Genomic DNA, 18,172 nt, shown 5'->3' with positions numbered 1-18,172 from the left:
TTTCTGTTATTGTTAGTCTTTTGCAACAAACCCAAAAGAGCTTTAGAAATAACTGTACGCTGCTCTCTAGGCTGGGAGAAGTCCTACTTGCGCCTCAGGAAGCCGTGTGTTGCTCTCCACTCTGACGGTCAGACGCATACTGGGTTGTTTGTTTACAAGTGTCTTTGTTTTTTTTCAGTCCTACTAGAGGCCGGCCTGCTTACTATCAAGTAGTTAAATAATCTCAGACTTGCTTATGTGGTTTCTGACACTGTATGACAGACTGTGATCTATAACAAAATACAAACGTACATCACACAGCTATCACAAAGCCAAAGGGTAAAATTATGTTCTTTTTTTCGCTGAATTCTTTTTTCAAGCCCTCAGTCGCTTCTGTCCCTGCTGCTGGCATCTGCAATCACAGTAATCATTATATTCACTATAATAACAATGAAAGGTCACCCCACCTTTTTCTGATTTCTCCTCTGTTCCTGAGCCCGAGCTTGATTGGCTGCTGGCGGAGGAGGGCGGGGCCAGCAGGCTCTTGAGTTCTTCGTTTCCCTGGGTAACATCTCCGCCCTCGGAGCTGTTCAGAGAGTCGCTGAGGGCGGAGAGAGAAGAGGAGGTGCTCTTACTCTCGCTGAGGGGGCTCCGGGAGTTCAAACCTGTCAAGCAGGAACGCAGAGAAAAACCCAAGGTCACTCGATCCTCACAAAACACACAAAAAATAACTGCTGCTAGGGACAGTATGGTCAAAATATAATATCACGATACTTCAGACAAAATGCACCAGTCAGGCTGTGTATACTATATATGTATGTGTGTATATATATATATATATATATACACACACACCTACCACCTATTTCATTAAGTACACCTTCTTGTATCTACACTCTTTGCTCATTTAATCAGCTCCACTTACAATATAGGTTCACTTTGTAATTCTACAATTACAGACTGTAGTCCATCTGTTTCTCTGCATAACTGCAGAAACTGAACAAGGATCAAAGTCGCTTACTATCTGGGTGGTGGTGCATTCTTAGTGCTGCTGTGACAATGAAGTGGTGGTGGTGTGTTAGTGTGTGTTGCGCTGGTACGAGTGGATCAGACACAGCAGTGCTGCTGGAGTTCTTAAACACTGTCCACTCTATTAGACACACCTACTATGTTGGTCCACCTTGTAGGTGTAAGGTCAAAGACAATAGCTCATATGTTACATGTTTTTGGGCAGGCCTAGTTTGTATCACCCTCAGTGGCCCTCCCACAGCGATGGGCATGCAACAGGATGAAACCTTAGATAGCTACAGTCATATGCAAAAGTTTGGGCACTCCGGTCAAATTATATTTCATAAGTGAAAGTAAGTACATATTCTCTACAGCAGGGGTGCATAACTCCAGTCGTCAAGGGTCAGTGTCCAGCACAGTTTGGTAGTTTCCCCACACACTGACTACACCTGGCAATTAACAGATGAGTGCAATCAGGTGTGTCTGAACAAATAAATCACCCAACTGTGCTGGACAGTGGCCCTCCAGAACCAGAGGTGTGCACCTCTGCTCCACAGAGAACATGGTTTTGCGCATTTTAATGCACAATTACTGTTTATTTGAATTTAACATACTGGAAAAACATACAACTTAAAATGTGGCCTGTGCAAAAGTTATGCACAGGCTTAAAACTTACACCAAATACTGGTATAGTGATTATAATATCCACTACAGTTGGGATATGCCTTGCAATTTATTCAAAACACATCAATAAATGATGTAGCATAGTTTAAGACAGAGCTGCATTACATTGCAGAAAATAAAGAAATGTTCATCTGGAACTGTGATTGATTGTGATGCTTACATCAGACAGCAAACAAAAAAAAACCAATAGGACTTATTTGAGGTCTCATCCAGCCCTCTTCGATATCAGTATTGGAAAGGCCAATATCACGACAACAGTTAATAAATGATATATTGCATAGCTCTTCTGATGATACCCATGACATGACTACCCATATCACGCATACTGTTATTTCAATCACTCCAAGAAGCTGCATTCTGTACAGAAGATCTGCTAGGAATATCACAATAGTGCAAGTAATGCTTGATATCGAAATGCTTTTTTGTCTCGTTTTTGAAAAAGAAGGGCCGTATCCGAGGTAAAAGGCCGGTTGGTGTTTCGCGGGCATTGTGCGCTGTGTTATTCAGCGTTAAAAGGTCGAGCAGCCTGCCGCTCTTTCCTAAGAGCAGCTCCTGCAGCATTAGTCTGATGTCTGTATCCAAGCAGCCAGAACTATCAAGCTCTGCTCCCTTATTGATCTCCTCTCTGCCTGTGAGAGCTGTGTGTGTGTTTGTGTGTGTGTATGTGTGTGTGTGTCTGCCCAGGTCAGGGCTGCTACAGCTAAGATGGCGGGAGCATCTCAGGGCATGACTCTCCCCTAGGGCTGCCCGAGCTCACGAAATGGCCGATGCCAGCTCACACACACACTAACTCACTCACTCTTACTCTCTCATACACACATACAGTGCGTTAGTGCCTCCGTCCCTCTGAGAACGCGCAGGCCGAGCAGAGCGGGTGGCCATGTTTAATCTTTTGTTAGCTGAGAAATATGGGACAATGCGATTTGCTGAAATTGGCCTGTACCTGCTGCTGTGAGTGAAGTGTGTGGCCTCTATTACAATAAGCAAAGCTGACGCCCTAAATAACATCGAGATGAATTAACACCAAACCCTTAAGGAGAGAGTGCACATAAGTTCACATAAGTTCAATTCTCTTGCCAACATACACACAGACAGGCAGACCCACACCTAAAGGACTGATTTTTAAATAAAATGTCAGCACATGAGCTCACACATATATCACTTATATAAAGTTAAGGTATACTTATTGATATTAATATACCTTATTTTTTCCAGGAGTTGGTCATATATAGGCTGTATTGCTGATTCCAAACAAGCAACCATCTTCATTTTTTTGTTTATTTTTTATTTACGGTTTATGTAATTTGAAAAAGCCAACTGATGTTTATATATTGTTAAAATGGAGCAACAGAAATGGTCCAAAATTACTTGGAGAAAAAAGATTTTTTTATATAGACATATAGTATACATATAGTGTTGTAGAACACTGACCAACTGCATGTTTCATTATGAAGAGAGCAAAATTCGTCTCAATTAACTGGATGTAGTGCAACACAGTGTGCCAAATATTAAATAAAAATCTTTGTATTCACAGATTTTCGTAGTATTTTTTAAAATGGAAATAAATGTAAATAATGCACTACTGGTTTTTTTCTCTGTTCTAACTGAACAGATGTCTGAAAAAATAAATTGAATACACATTGTGAAAAATTACCGCACATATTGAATATTATATTTTTGCCAGATCACTTCTTTATCAGATTTTCATTAAATGAAATCAGGTGTGCTGGTGATGGATTTGAACAAATCTATGTAAATCTATGCAGTACTGTATATACACATTTGTGTATATTTAAATTACATGTTTATTTGATTTTAAGTGAAAAAGCGAAAACAAACAAAACTAAATACGACATATTTCTGCAGATTTTAGTGCATAATTTCGTTTATTTGCTCAGTTTAACATATTAAAAAAAATATTTTATATTAAATGCACCATAACTTTTTATTTTCCCAGTCTGTTAAATTCAGCGAATAAACAGTAATTATAATTGTGCATTATTATGTGCAGAAGCATGTTCACTTATTTTATATGTGAACTTATTTTTCTTAGAAAATCAACAAAACATGTAATTTGACCAGGAGCACCCAAACATTTGTATACAATTGTGTACACATAGAAACACACAGAATGGCGAATACTGTATAGTGATATGTGTTTATACAAGTATCTCTATGTAATGAAAATTTTCTTTCAGTTAAAACATAAAACACTGAGCAATAGACAAAGTCTTTTGGTCCTGTAGGTTAACTCTGTTTTTCTCTGGTTGACCTGGAAAACACACACACACACCTACAGTAGTGTGTGAGGAGGCAGACAGACCTGAGTTCAGCTGTTTTGTAGCGGGAGGTGTCTCTGGCACTGGGCTAAATTGCAGCTGACAGATCAGGCTGGCCTTTGGCTGTCACTCTGCCAGCCCGCTGCCCAGTGGACAGGGCCACTCTGGCTCAGCCTAAATGCCAGCGGTGGCTGAGGGAGAGAGGGAGACTTGGCTGCGCATGACTGCCTGGGTGGCTGCACAGGAACCACGCGGGCTATTGATTCCTCAACCTTCTATGGCTGATAACACCAGGTCTTCCAGATAAACACACTGCACACACACACACAGTGCTCCTGTGCTTTGGTCACCCCACTCTTGCTTTCTCCCACCAGCGGGCCAGCCCACCCTGGCGATAAACCCATCAAGCTCTTTTGTCAAAAACACAGTTATTGACCTTCACATTTGGACCAAAAAGCCAAATCTATGGAAGTATTTTCACTCTTAAGTGAGATTCTTCCAAAAAAGCTGTATTTCATTTTTGATGAAGTCTTTTAAAAGATTGCATATTTCCTTTCCAAAGTATCTGTAATCTTTACATGGTTTGTTGTGGTTCAGTAAGACCATTTTATTACTGGCACTCCTTTTTTTTTTAACTCTGTTTACTCGATTAATCACTTGATTACTTGATTACTATCACTATAATCAACAGTGACAGCCTTAAACATTTATCTTTCTTGCTTTCAATACAAGCACAGAGCCTGTCTTGGAGTCCATTAGTGATTTCATTTGAAATGGTACAGGTGAACTAAAATTCTGGTGCATGCCTGTGAACAGGACACGCTGTTTTTTGAGAGGAAATGTGTGTTGCAGTGCAGTTAAGACTGTGCATCAATTCTCTTCTTGGGACAAAAATAAGACTGTTACTACTCACTGCATAATCAACAGATTTGCCTACTGGTTCACAGGTAGAACCCCATCAGTTGAAGCACCTGCTGTGGGTGAGAGAATCCACACACCTGCAGGATCACCTTTTCAGATTTTTCATGACTAATAGCATTTTAACAAATCAGGCTTCAGAGCAGTGCTAATTGGGGGGTTTCCAAAGCCAGTTTAGAAACTAGATGAGTTACAGTAATAAGAACAATAATATAACAGTCACTAAATTAAATCTGAACATAACCACATTATGAGTGCTATAGATCATATACTAGAGAAACAGCAACAACTGGAACCAAATTCCTTGTGTGTGTCAACATACTTGGCCAATAAATCTGATTCTGATATCACAGACTGCACTACAGACACTGTGCTATGGATGCTATTTTACAGCCTGTACTATATACAGCACTGTACAGCACTGTGCTATATATACTGTACTACTAAGTACACTGTGCTGCAGATACTACTTGACTGATTGTACTAAACACACTGTGCTATAGATGCTATATCACAAACTGCACTATAGACACTGGGATATAGATATTATATTATAGACTGAACTAAAGACACTGTGCTATAGATACTGCACAACAGACTGCACTACAGACACTATGCTACAGATATACAACAGACTGCATTGCAAACATTGTGCTATAGACACTATATTAAAAACTGTACTATAGACACTGTAAATACTGTATCACAGACTGCACTACAGACACTGTGCTATAGATATTACATTACAGACTGTACTTAAGACACTGCTTTACAGATACTGTACTACAGATTGCACTACAAACTGTGCTATGGATGCTATTTTACAGTCTATACTAAATGCACTGTGCTATAGATACTGTACTACAGACTGCATTAGACATGGTGCTATAGATACTATTTTACAGAAAGCACTACAGACACTGTGTTACTTACATTATATTAGAGCTTGTACTAAATACACTGTGCTATAGATACTGTACTACAGACTGCACTAGACATTGTGATATAGATACTATATTACAGATGGTACTAAATACATTGCCACAGATATTACATCATCGATTGTAAAGACACTGTTATAGATATTATATCACAGACTGTACTAAAGACACTGCTATAGATACTATATCATAGACTGTACTAAAGACACTGTGTTATAAACACTCTATTACAGCACTGTGTCTTTAGTACAATCACAATTAAGGTCATCTGATTAATTTTTATTGTTGTGGTTAAATTATAGTAATCCATGCATTTTTGTTAAGTTGTACAACAAAATATATGATTATGGAGAGGTCACGGAGAAAGTAATTGAGTTGGATATGAGAGATAAAAGAAATGTTTTTTTCTTTTGAAGTAAAAAGTTAGATCTTTGGGGTAAGATGCGCCCTTAAGGTGCAAAAGGCCCCCTTAAGCACATTGTCCTAAATTTAGATGCTACTAAGACGTGCTTCTTTTGGGGAATTTTTATTTTATTTAGGAGTCTGAGAATGTTATTTTAGCTAAACGAGTGTATACATAAAGAATATTTATACAGTAAACTTATAATAGATTCTATATTGCCAGCTTCATGGAGTATTTTAGAACCCTACACACTTAAAATAATAGGTTTTAAGGTTTTTTTTAGTAAAGAAAACGGTTCTATATAGAACCATGAATATTCAAAGAACCCTTTGCATGATTAAATGGGTTCTTTGCACCATTAAAAGGTTCTTTAGCTGTAAAGGGTTCTATACAGCAACAAAAGGGGTCATTCTTGTTATGATGTCAAGCCTGCAAGCCTGTCACAACAAAAAACCTCTTTTGGGGTTATATAGAACCCTTTTCAAAAAGTCCTACATAGAACCATATTAAAATACATTCTCCATCAATCTGAATAACGCTTTAATGATGCAAAGAACGCTTTAATCAACCAAAGGGTTCTTTGAGTGTTCCTGGGTCTGTATAGAACCATTTTCTTTACTTTTTTAAGTGTGTAGTTTCAATTCTGTTTGTTTCTATTCTATCTTTACTCAGTGGAGTTCTCTTGGAGGTGACAGTACATTTTGATGAGTGTGTAATAGGAATGTAGTGTAGCAGACGTGAGCATTGTCTTTTTCTCTGCTGTCTGCAGTGTGTGGTGTGTGCTCTGACCTGCATGCTCGGCATTGACATGGGCTTTAATCTCAGCTTCATCCACTCCTACGTATTCACACGAGCTGCAGCACAGAGAGAACATCCACTGCTCCTTATCCACATGCAGCGACATGTGGCTCACAAACTGGGCGTTCAGCTCCGTCTGGAAACCACACACTCGGCAGCTACACACACACACAGGAGAGGGAGATGCAGAGTGAGAGGAGTACACACATGGTGTGAGAGAGTGTGTGTGTTTGAAGGCAGCACCAGATTAAGTGTTTGAGCTTTAGTGTTTGAGTATGTGTTAATTCTTGTGGATGCGTAACAGTAAGGCTAAAATTTTAACTGCCCATCCAAGGTTTGGGGATACCTAGCTTTTCAAAATGTTTTAATCTGATGAACTGATTTTCTTCATCAGTTTGGTCATACTAATTAGAAACCTGTTTAGAAGTCTTATGTTGGGAATAACGGCAAAAGCCACACATTTTAGCCCCTTACTATGAGGTCAGCCCTCATTGCCAATCAAACCTTTCAGGTCTACAGGCCACCTTTGGACCCAGAAATGTGGCCTTAATAACAGCTTGGAAAAAACTGTCAAATCATTATTTAGGCAAAACCTGCTGTTCATACCAGGGAGGACACACTGTTGAAGCTAATATACCCAAACGATTAGCACATAGCTGTTTAATGATAAACAACCCTTTGCAGGTATGTTTTCTTCCTTACTAGCTAATAGCAAATCAAACATTATTCTGAAAAAGTCAAACGATGTCTCCAAACTTTTGATGGGAAGTGTAATTTCATCCACACATGTTGATCAATACGCAGTACAAATTAGTTTAGCTCAGACAAAGAAAGAGAGAGCAAGAGAGAGAGAGAGAGAGAGAGAGAGAGAAGCAGAGAGAGAGAGAGAAAGATATCATACATTTTCAGCACAAATGTGTTGTTATAGGAAAGCCAGAGGGAAACTTTTCATTTTTACATAAAACTTTGATTTTTCAAAACTAAAAGCATAAAACCATTTCTTTTTGTTTACGGAGGTTAAGGTTAGGGTTAGGTTCAAAAACAAGCTTTGAAATTTCTCATTACATACAGATTACATATACACTATGTGGCCAAAAGTAGGTGGACATCTTACCATCACACCTATATGAGCTTGTTGGACATTCCACTCTAAAACTATGGGCATTAATAACGACTTTCCCCTCCATCGTTGCTGCTATAACAGCGTCCACTTTTCTTCAAAGGCTTTCCACAACATTTTGGAGTGTGTCTGTGGGAATTTGTACCCATTCAGTCAAAAGAGCATTTGTAAGGTCAGGCACTGATGCTGGACGAGAAGGCTTGCAATTTACGTTTCCAAAGGTGTTCAATGGGGTTGAGGTCAGGGTTCTATGCAGGCCACTGGCAATCCTCCATGTCTTTATGGACCTTGCTTTATGCATACAGATACAGAGGGTCTTCCTTAAACTGTTGCCAGAAAATTGGAAGCATATGTAGTATTATTACCCTTCACTGGAACTAAGGGACTGAGCCCAAATCCTGAGGTAGCCCCAGACCATTATCCCTCCTCCACCAAACACTATGCATTCTAGTAGGCAGAATTCTCCTGGTGTCCGCCAAACCCAGATTAATCCATCAGACTACCAGATAGTGAAGTGTGACTCCAAAGTGCAGTGGTGGTGTGCTTTACATGACTTCAACCAGGGAAGCAACAGAAACTGATTTTTAAGTCCTTCAGCACTCAGTGGCCCCACTCTGTGAGTTTGCGTGACCTACCACTTTGTGACTGAGCTGTTGTTGCTCCTAAACGCTTCCTGCGTGTATCAATAATAGCACTTACAGTTTACCAGGGCAGATCTAGCAGGGCAGAAATTTCATGACCTGATTTGTGGCAAAGGTGGTAACCTGACAGTGGCACGTTTAAAGTCACTGACCTCATCGGTACGACCCATTCTACTGCCAGTGTTTGTCTATGGACATTGCATGATTTTACACACCTGTGTGTGGCTGAAACACCTGAACTCAATAATTAGCAGGAGTGTCCACATACATTTGGCTAAATAGTGTATGTAATACATTGTGGACATATTCTTATTACATATAGATACCTACATATATAATAGATATGAGACCTATTATTATTACATAGAACTTATGTATGTATAATACATATGGTATACATTATTACAGGTACTTACCCATATAAAATTCATATGTGGCATTTGTATAACCCCATTGTCCTTAGAATATATAAAAACAAACCTCTATGTATGTTTATATGTGACTGTTTATGGGAACACTTACCTGTAGTAGTAGGGGCAGTTCTTGCGCTCTCCTCCGTCGGTGGTCACTGCAGTAACGATGTGTTCAGTGTCTGTGCTGACCAGTTTGACTGAATGAATGGTGAGATGCTGGTTTAGGTTGGCTCTGCACTTCGCTGCATACGGACACAAGTGGCATTTATACTTCCTCTCCTCTAAAATACAAACATGAGAGACACTGCTGTAGACTGTGGGACCACAATGTCAGAAGCACACACACACACACACACACACACACACACACACACACACACACACACACACATACACACACTGCTACTTGACTACTGAAAAAATTCTGGGAAAAAGCTGTATCTCTGTGTTTTCCACTATCTTACATTAGTGAAACGTCTCTAAAGACATTCATTTTCTAGACCAACACACACACTTTCTTTTGTAATAAATCCAAGCCTTCCTCAACCAAAACTGAAGGGCGCATAAAACTGTCTAACACTTATTCTAGCATAACATCCACTACTGACAGCACCCCCTCCCTTATAAATGTCTTTCTTTGTTTCGCGGAGCTACAGAAGAGTTTTTGAGCGAAGAGTTTCCTGCAAAACAGAAGTTCAAGACATCCTAATCTGATAATCAGATGATTTTGAGAGACGTTTCTCATGGTAAGAAAAACTCCCCAGAAATCTCTGATTCTTCTAGGATCAGACAACAACGGCCAAATGCTTGGAATATGTGTATTGTTGAAAAAAATCAATGTGGTAACTTGTTAGTACAATAAAAAAAATCTCACACTCTTAAGGTTTGATTCTTTAAGAAAAGACACTTGAAATGTTTGCTTTTAAAAATGTCTATTGGTCCTTTCGCCATGATAGAATATCTACAAATGTAAAAGGCAGCTAGTGTTTTCAAATAGTGGGAAAAAAAAACAAAACAAAAAAACTAGACACACATAACAAAAAATAAAGTTAGGATTTTTTTTTAATGACAGCGATACATATAACTGTACTCAAATGTATTCACTGCACTTTCAGGCCAAAGGAACAGGCACAATTAATAATTATACACAAATATTTCACAATTAAGTTCATTTGACAACAATCAATGCAAGTTTATTCACATTTAGATTAACCAAAGAATTGTCCCATTATATTCCAAAAGTCTGCACTGATGTATTCTTACTCTACAGGGATTGGCAACCCAAATATTAAGAAGAGCTATTTTTGTCAAGTTTCAACGAAAATCTAACTACCTTGGGAGCCACAACATTTCATGTCCTTTTCATTGAAGTAACGGTTTCTCCATCTTGGCTGTGAATATGTCTCGGTATGTGCTAATGCCCTAGTACAGGCTAAAAATATAAACAAAAACGCAAACTTCCTTTGCTTTGCTTTAAGCTCTAGCCCAAATGTAGCCACTTTTCTCACATCTCAGGCAGGAAACTTTTCCGCAAAAGCAGAATAGTTTTCTGTAAAATGTCTCTCAATGTTTGACTTTTTACGAATCTGAAGTCAACTTGTCATTTGTGTGAGGTGCCTGAATGTAGCTAGTTATGTAGCTAACTGTTGCACCATTTAAGATAAGTAATGTGAAATTCAAACAAGAAGCTGGCGAGGGAGAATCTGATTTCAGCTTCGCGACTTTTTAGTGTTTGACAGTTTCTTGTTGCAGATTAAACGTATCAGGAAACCAGCTGAAGTGCTTATAAATGTAGATAACTTGTCTTCAATTTATCAATATTTGTCTTAGATCCTTCTCTTTGCCTTTTTGTTAGCTACTAGCTAGGCGAGACTGTTATCTGCATAGCTATGTGCTTCACGGTTAAAGGGTGAATAAGCAGTTATACAAATAACTTCAGCGTTTAAGACCATGCATTGTTAAAAAGTTTTATTTTACTGCAAAAGTGGATTATTTTATTTTTACCAAAAAAATCTAATTCTGCTGTGGAGCCACAACAGAGCAGTAAAGGAGCCGCATGTTGCTGACCCTTGCCTTAATGTATTATATGGGAAACAGCTTCAGACTCTATGTCGAAAACAGTCCCTTACACTGCACATTTTTAATTATTTACAAACTCTTTAACACACTTCAGATAATCAAGCCTTCAGGAGCTTCTGAATCAGGCAATGTGATTATAGTTGCAGAAAAATCAGTAGGAACACAACAAATTAAAAATGGTCATTTGCACAGTATTGCTCCAGACATTTAATATTCTACGGTTATAAACATATTACTGACCGTCTGTTTTATCTAAAAAAAAATAAAATAGGTTAAGACTAACAAAGTAAAGTTTTCATTTCAAAATGTATACTGCTTCCACACTGAAGTGTATTATTAATGCTAATAGATGTGCTGTAAGAAAACAGAAATAGTAATCACAGCCCCTGGTTTTCTCTGACCTCATGTGACTTCTCTATAGCTAGACTGAGGCAGGTCAGCTGTCTATGTGTCTGCTTAGACTGATCTTGTAAGACTGTGTGGGCTGACTGACCCAGGACTAGCTTGGCTATGCTGCAGTCCAGCTTAGGCTACTCTACAGCTCAGTAATTAGCCCCTGGCACTTTTCCCACCAAGGCTAATCAGACGCATAATCTCTTTAAAGGAAAGGTAATCCAGTATAGTGAACCTTATTTACTTACCTGCAGCATTAATCCAGCTAACCACAAAACGCAGCACCAGCTCAGAGCTCACACTGTACTCAACAGGTGTGTGGGTGAGGTGATGAAGGTCTGTCAGTGTGGGCAAAGGCTGAGGAGCGCTAAAATACACCTAAACTAGACTTCACATTAGGGGTGGACTTCACAATGTAGCACATTGTGGATATCATCAGTATTTTACCAAACACTGACTACATGTCTCACTACAAAGTGAGCATAATTAGGCCTGTTTAATTGGATTTAGTGCAGTGAAGTTTCTAAAATACTGAATAAAAATCATTTTAGTTGTAGACGTATTATTATTATTATTATTATTATTATTATTATTATTATAATAGATTTTTTGTATGTGGCACTACAGGCTCTGTTTAGTCTGTTTCAACTTATTAAATCTCAGAAAAAGTTTATATCATGATGCAAATTGTGTACGGTGAAAATATCCTGGAGTACTGTGATATGATATTTTTACCACCCAACCTACTTCACATAATAGATGAAAGACAATAGCTCCATACAGCGGTGGTTATATATTTTTTTAATAAATCAGAACTGCACTCTATGTCCAAAAGTATGTAGACACCTGCTCCTCCAACGTTTCTTCTGAAATCTAGGGCATTAAGAATAGTTTGTCCCTCTGTTGCTGCATTAACAGACACTACACTTCTGGAAAGGCTTTACACTAGATACTGAGACACTGCTGTGAAGATCTGATTGCATTACGACTTGACAGACCTCAAGTTGATGCTTGGCATTGGGTGCACCAAAAAGCTGAATCCAACAATTAAAGAAGGGTCTGGATACTTCTGGACATGCACCGTATCTTATTTTTTCATCCTTAAAATGCAGCTTTGAATGATCTTTGGAGTCTTTAGATCGAAATAGTCGTTAAGATTATAAAAAACATACATTTAATCAGGTGTCTCCAAAGTTTTGCCTGTTGCTGCATGTAAGAAAAGTATGTGTAATACATCTTAAAGCGCTACTCAATGTTTTGTTGGCATTTCTGTTTTGTTGTTGCTTTGTAGCAAAAAAGAAAACAAACAAAACAAAAACCACAACACAGCTATAGAAATACCTGGACTCTGCTTTCCAAGCTGACAGACAAGTTCTTCAGTGTGCTGCTCTCTGATGGTCAGACGCATACTGGGCTGTTTGTTTACAAAATATATTTTTTTCCAGACTTACTACAGCTCTGTCTGGTTACTATTGCAGGCCCAAAAAGAATACAAAGTAAATTTTGTGTGTGTGTGAGTGAGTGTGTGTTTGTGGTTGCTCACCTGTGTGTAAGGAGAGGTGTCTGGAGAGGGTTTGCTGGCGGCCGAACACTTTTCCACACACAGGGCAGGGGAAGAGCTGTTCGTTTATCCTCCACTGAGCCAGGCCATTCCCCGCCTCCCCCAGAGCCTTCTCCGAGTCTGCAAAGCAAACAAACACAAAACACCTTCAGTTAGCCCAATGCCAAATTTACACTAGAGCTTTACTGAAATTTTGAACCAAACATGAATATAGCCTGGGAAACATTCTGTCCAAGTCTGACCCAACCCGACCCACAGCACCAAGTTTAGAATGCAAACTTGACAGTAACCTGACAAAATTCTCTCTGAATCTGACTGTAGCCATACAAAATTCTGTCTGATCTCAACAGCAGCCCCCAAAAAATTCTGTTTGACCCTGAATGCAGCCCAACAAAATTCTGTTCAAACTTGACTACAGCCTGAGAACGTGCTGTCTGAATCTGACGGTAACCTGATAAAATTCTGTCTGAACCTGACTGTAACAGGGCAAAACTCTGTCTGAACCTGACTGTAACAGGGCAAAACTCTGTCTGAACCTGACTGTAACAGGGCAAAACTCTGTCTGAACCTGCCTGTAATCTTGCAGATTTCTTCTGAACTGATTGTAACAGGGCTCAAACTGCACTGCACTAAATCTAATTAAACAGGACTGGTTATGCTCACTTTATAAAGAGACATGTAGTTGGTCAGTGTACTTTTAAGTACTGACGGTATCCAAATTATGCTCAGCAAAGTATTCTGTGACATAATTTATCACAATAATGATAAAATATTGTCATATTGCCCAGCCCTAATTCAAACCCTACTATAACCCAAAAAACTAAACCCAACCTGAACCAGCAGTTCTACTCACATTCAAGTGCATCAGCTTACAATTCAAACAACTCCAGCATGCCAGAACAAAAGTGTTTAAGGTCTTAAAAGTAGGGAGGAAGTATAAAGTAGGAGGAAAAACTAAAGTGGAGTAGATGCAGGATAAAATCCATGAAAGGTGGCTGCAAGAATGCCTGAAAATGAAATGTGATTCTGACTTTGCCCAGCAAATATTTGGCAAATGATACCTGAACTGGACAAAACCTGGATGTGAACAATTGCGGGCTGTCAGTTTTGGACAAATATTTCAGACTCTAATTTACACATCAAATGTATTCAAATGTATTACAGCTGACAATTTATGAACCTGATGAACCCCATTCACCAGACGATTCCAGTGCTTCAGCTCCAGTACATTCCACTTCTCATTTCATTTGAATGAGAAGCAAAAATTCTTGTCAAAAATCCTGTATTCATGAATGGGCATTTTTAAAGTGGCCTTGTCTTCTAGCAGTGAAATCTGTAATGAAGCCTGCACCCACACTTGTCTCCAGCACTTGTAGTCTCTTTTATTTGAAGTTCTTATAACCCTACTCATGCTCATCTTATTGAGCTACCAATAATAATAACAGGTAGTGCTGCTCAATATATCATTTGATAATCATTATTGTGACACTGGCCTTTGCAATATTGATACTGCAGAAGTCTGCAGTCTGCAAATAACTCTCTAACACCCATGCGCAGGCACAATCCTATTCGGCCTGCAAAGTTATTTAAATTTTCTATTAATATTAGCCCTTTTCACCATCAGATGTAGTATAATCCCCAGCGTGCACTGCAACATAATCTGCACTCCAACCCCCTTCAACCTTCAAAAATCTATAGGCCAGCAGTTACACAAAAAGGAAAGATACCTGGTGTCTAGTTCAAGGTTTTATAAACAAATGGGGACATTTGAAGAAGTTTAACAGTTAGCTGTAGATAGTGTAGCTTGTTTTATATAAAACAATTTGTTTTTATTTTAAAATGATCTTTGAATAGTTCAAATATTCAGTGCCTATTTTGCTGTTGCAGTTTTTGCATATTTTGAATAAACAATGGTCAGTTCAGGTCATAGCAAAATGTAAAGTAAAAGTGAAATAAAAACACAGCTGACCCACAGAAAATTTGTTGAAAATTTTTGATATGACCCTTTTAGTAGTTGAGGTTGACACCTCTGCTCTAATAAATCAGTTCTTTACTGTGTGCTGTAAGCTTCCTGACTGATGTTGGATGTTCATGAGAAGTGTTTCTGTGCATAGTTGGATCAATCAAGACATTCATGTGATCTAACAAGTGTACATTTGTTGGGTCAGCAAAATGTAAGCCAGTCTTTAATCATGACACCAATGTGTGTGTAAGACATATTACAATTGCATTGTGTATTAATATAACTGCAATATTGGTGCTAATCACTAGGGGTGTAAATCTGACCGATATGAAATCTGAAATTTCACTAAAATTCAGTTTATTTTGCTATGATTGAGAATTATTCTTTAAAATATGCAAACATGACTGTGGGAAATATGTAGTCAGTTTCACATTTGAAAATGAGCCTGAGAATTTTACTGTGGACAAAAATGAGTGTATGCTTCATTGAATGTAATTATAATTTACTACAATCAATTCTAAAAATCATCTAAATTGAACTGCCACCTTCAGAACAGGCCTCACAATTAGTGTCACAATTACATTTCTATAGATTATGACGCAACTAGCAATATATAAACATGCACTGGTGAAACAATGGCATGATGTGGTTGAGGACTATCCGCATTATTTTGAACAAAACATGCCACTTGGATTACATGAATATCTTCAGCCATCCACAGAAACCTTCATCTGGGGATGATCCAGGTTAGAAGGCTCACATGTGCATCGCAAGCTACTCCAATATCAGTATTGCAAGGATCAATATCACAATAATGATTAATAAGCGGTGTACTGTGGCGTCTTTTCCTTGTAGCAGTTGCAATATGTAGCTATAAAATTGCAATGTGGCATTTTGCCATATTGTACAGACAACAACATCCAACCTCCTGATTGCTCAGAGAGTTTGAGGTCACTGTGGTGAGAATCAGGGCAAAGCGCAACATAGCCAGACCAGCGTGGAACAGAGCCACGATCAGAAAACCTCTCTCCTCTACTGCTACAGGCCTGAGACAGAGAGGAAGAGAGAGAGAGACTGAGACAGAGTGAGCAAGAGCTAGAGCAAAACGCACAGACAAAAAGAGTGAGTGAGACAGAGAAAGAGAGAGAGAGCGAGAGAGAGAGAGAGAGAGAGAGAGCAAGAGAGAGAGTGAGAGAGCAGTACTCCACAAGGAGACAGACAGAATTAACCTTCTGATGAAGGTGGTTGGCTTGGCATCAAATTAAAATGCAGCGCCACGCCTCCTCTCTCTCCAGTGGCAGAGAGAGAGACAAAGAGACAGAGAAAGAGAGAGAGAGGACAGTGAGAGAGAGAGAGATAAATAAATGAGTAGATAAATAAATAAATCAGAGAGAATTCCGTCATCGAACATCGTAGTCCCTTCAAATGGCCGGGTGGCGCAGTACGCATGCATGGCCATTATTCTATCAGAGAACACACACACATACAGTCACACACACACAGGCTGTTCATTGGCATTCGTGTACTTCACACACAGTAAAGTGACATCAGCATAAAATCACTCTGCCAATCACGTGTAAAACAGTAGTGACACATTTGGAGGGACATTTGGAAGTTTGCTGGTCATACTAATGACATCTACAACATACTTAGACTGCTGCGTACACCTCTGCATTGTCCACTCCCCACACACTCACACATGGGGCGGTCAGTATTTGTCAGCGAAATTTTGCATTCACGTCAATGAAATTCACTTCAATGAGTGCTTTCATGTTTCGTACTTCCAGATCAAATAAATTTTGCATGCAAACCTTTAGTCTTAAGTGAACTTTGACACGCAATGGCTGTGTGACATCTGAAGGGGCAGCCCTTCGTATAGCAGCACTGAAGATCCAAAATACAAGAAATGCTATATTTAGTAGCCTTTAAGCACAACCCTTTTAACATTTCTTCCCCACTGGCTATAAATAAAGACATAAAAGTGAGACTGCAGGATAGCAGTTAGTCAGGAGACTGTATTATTATGCTTTGATTTTACTGTTGTACCGTAGGCAAATTAGCCAGCTTGCTTTTTTTGTGCAGCACTATCCAACATACAATCTCCAGCCTCGGTCACTCTCATTCCATAAGGCGATGCAAACTGCAAATGTCTAGTGTGACTGTGGCTTTAGGCTAAGAATATTCTTCTATATCATCGCTGTCTGAACAAGGCCTTCTATCTATAAAATGGTAACTTTATAGGAGAAGGAAAACCATTCTTAACTTTGAATACTTCATATAAAATGTAATTTTGAACAATTTCGGTTTGTCCTTTCATCATGAAATGTACACAGAAATGGCAGCTGGCATTGTTTCATTGGCAGTACTAACTGGCAGTAGAATGGGTAGTACTGAAGAGCTCAGTGACTTTCAATGACACTGTCATACGATGCCACCTTTGCCAAAGTCAGGTCATGAAATTTCTGCCCTTCTAGATCTGCCCCAGCCAACTGTAAGCGCTATTAATTTGAAAATAATGCAACTAGGAGCAACAACAGCTCAGTTACGAAGCATTAGACCACAGACACTCACAGTGTTGAAGAGCATAGCATGTAAAAAATCACCTCTGTTGCATTACTCGCTACACAGTTCCAAACTGCTTCTGGAGGCATCAGCAGCACCAGATCTGTGTGTCAGGAGATTCATTAAATGGGTTTCCAGGGCAGAGCAGCTACATATAAGCCTACCATCACTATGAGCAATGCCAAGTGTCAGCTGGAGTGGTGTAAAGCATGCTGTAACTGCACTCTAGAGCAATGGAAAGGTGTTCTCGGGAATGTGAAAAATCACACTTCACTATCTGGCAGTCTGATGGACAAATCTGGGTTTGGTTGGATGGTATAGTGCCAATAGTAAAGTATGGTGGAGGAGGGCTAATGGTCTGGGGCAGTTCTTCAGGGTTTGGCCTCGGTCCCTTAGTTCCAGTGAAGGGTGATGTTAATGCTACAACATA

The 18,172-nt window shown here is 39.1% G+C and overlaps 1 protein-coding gene across 4 annotated transcripts in view; it reads right to left on the bottom strand.

Annotated features, from left to right (window-relative positions):
• znf827 (zinc finger protein 827) overlaps positions 1-18,172 on the bottom strand; it is a 116,131-nt gene that overhangs the window by 11,498 nt on the left and 86,461 nt on the right. For all 4 annotated transcript variants that reach the window (XM_036574929.1, XM_036574932.1, XM_036574931.1 and 1 more), the window contains exons 9-12: positions 13,200-13,337; positions 9,294-9,465; positions 7,002-7,168; positions 447-644 (exon numbers count right to left, since the gene is read on the bottom strand). In XM_036574929.1, coding sequence (XP_036430822.1) covers positions 447-644; positions 7,002-7,168; positions 9,294-9,465; positions 13,200-13,337 — 675 coding nt within the window. The remainder of the gene's footprint in view (positions 1-446; positions 645-7,001; positions 7,169-9,293; positions 9,466-13,199; positions 13,338-18,172) is intronic.

The sequence above is a fragment of the Colossoma macropomum genome, unplaced genomic scaffold (genome assembly GCF_904425465.1).
Source record: "Colossoma macropomum unplaced genomic scaffold, Colossoma_macropomum, whole genome shotgun sequence".
Taxonomy (NCBI): Eukaryota; Metazoa; Chordata; class Actinopteri; order Characiformes; family Serrasalmidae; genus Colossoma; species Colossoma macropomum.
The sequence above is the reverse complement of the archived record's forward strand: the minus strand, read 5'-3'. Positions and strand labels throughout refer to the sequence as shown.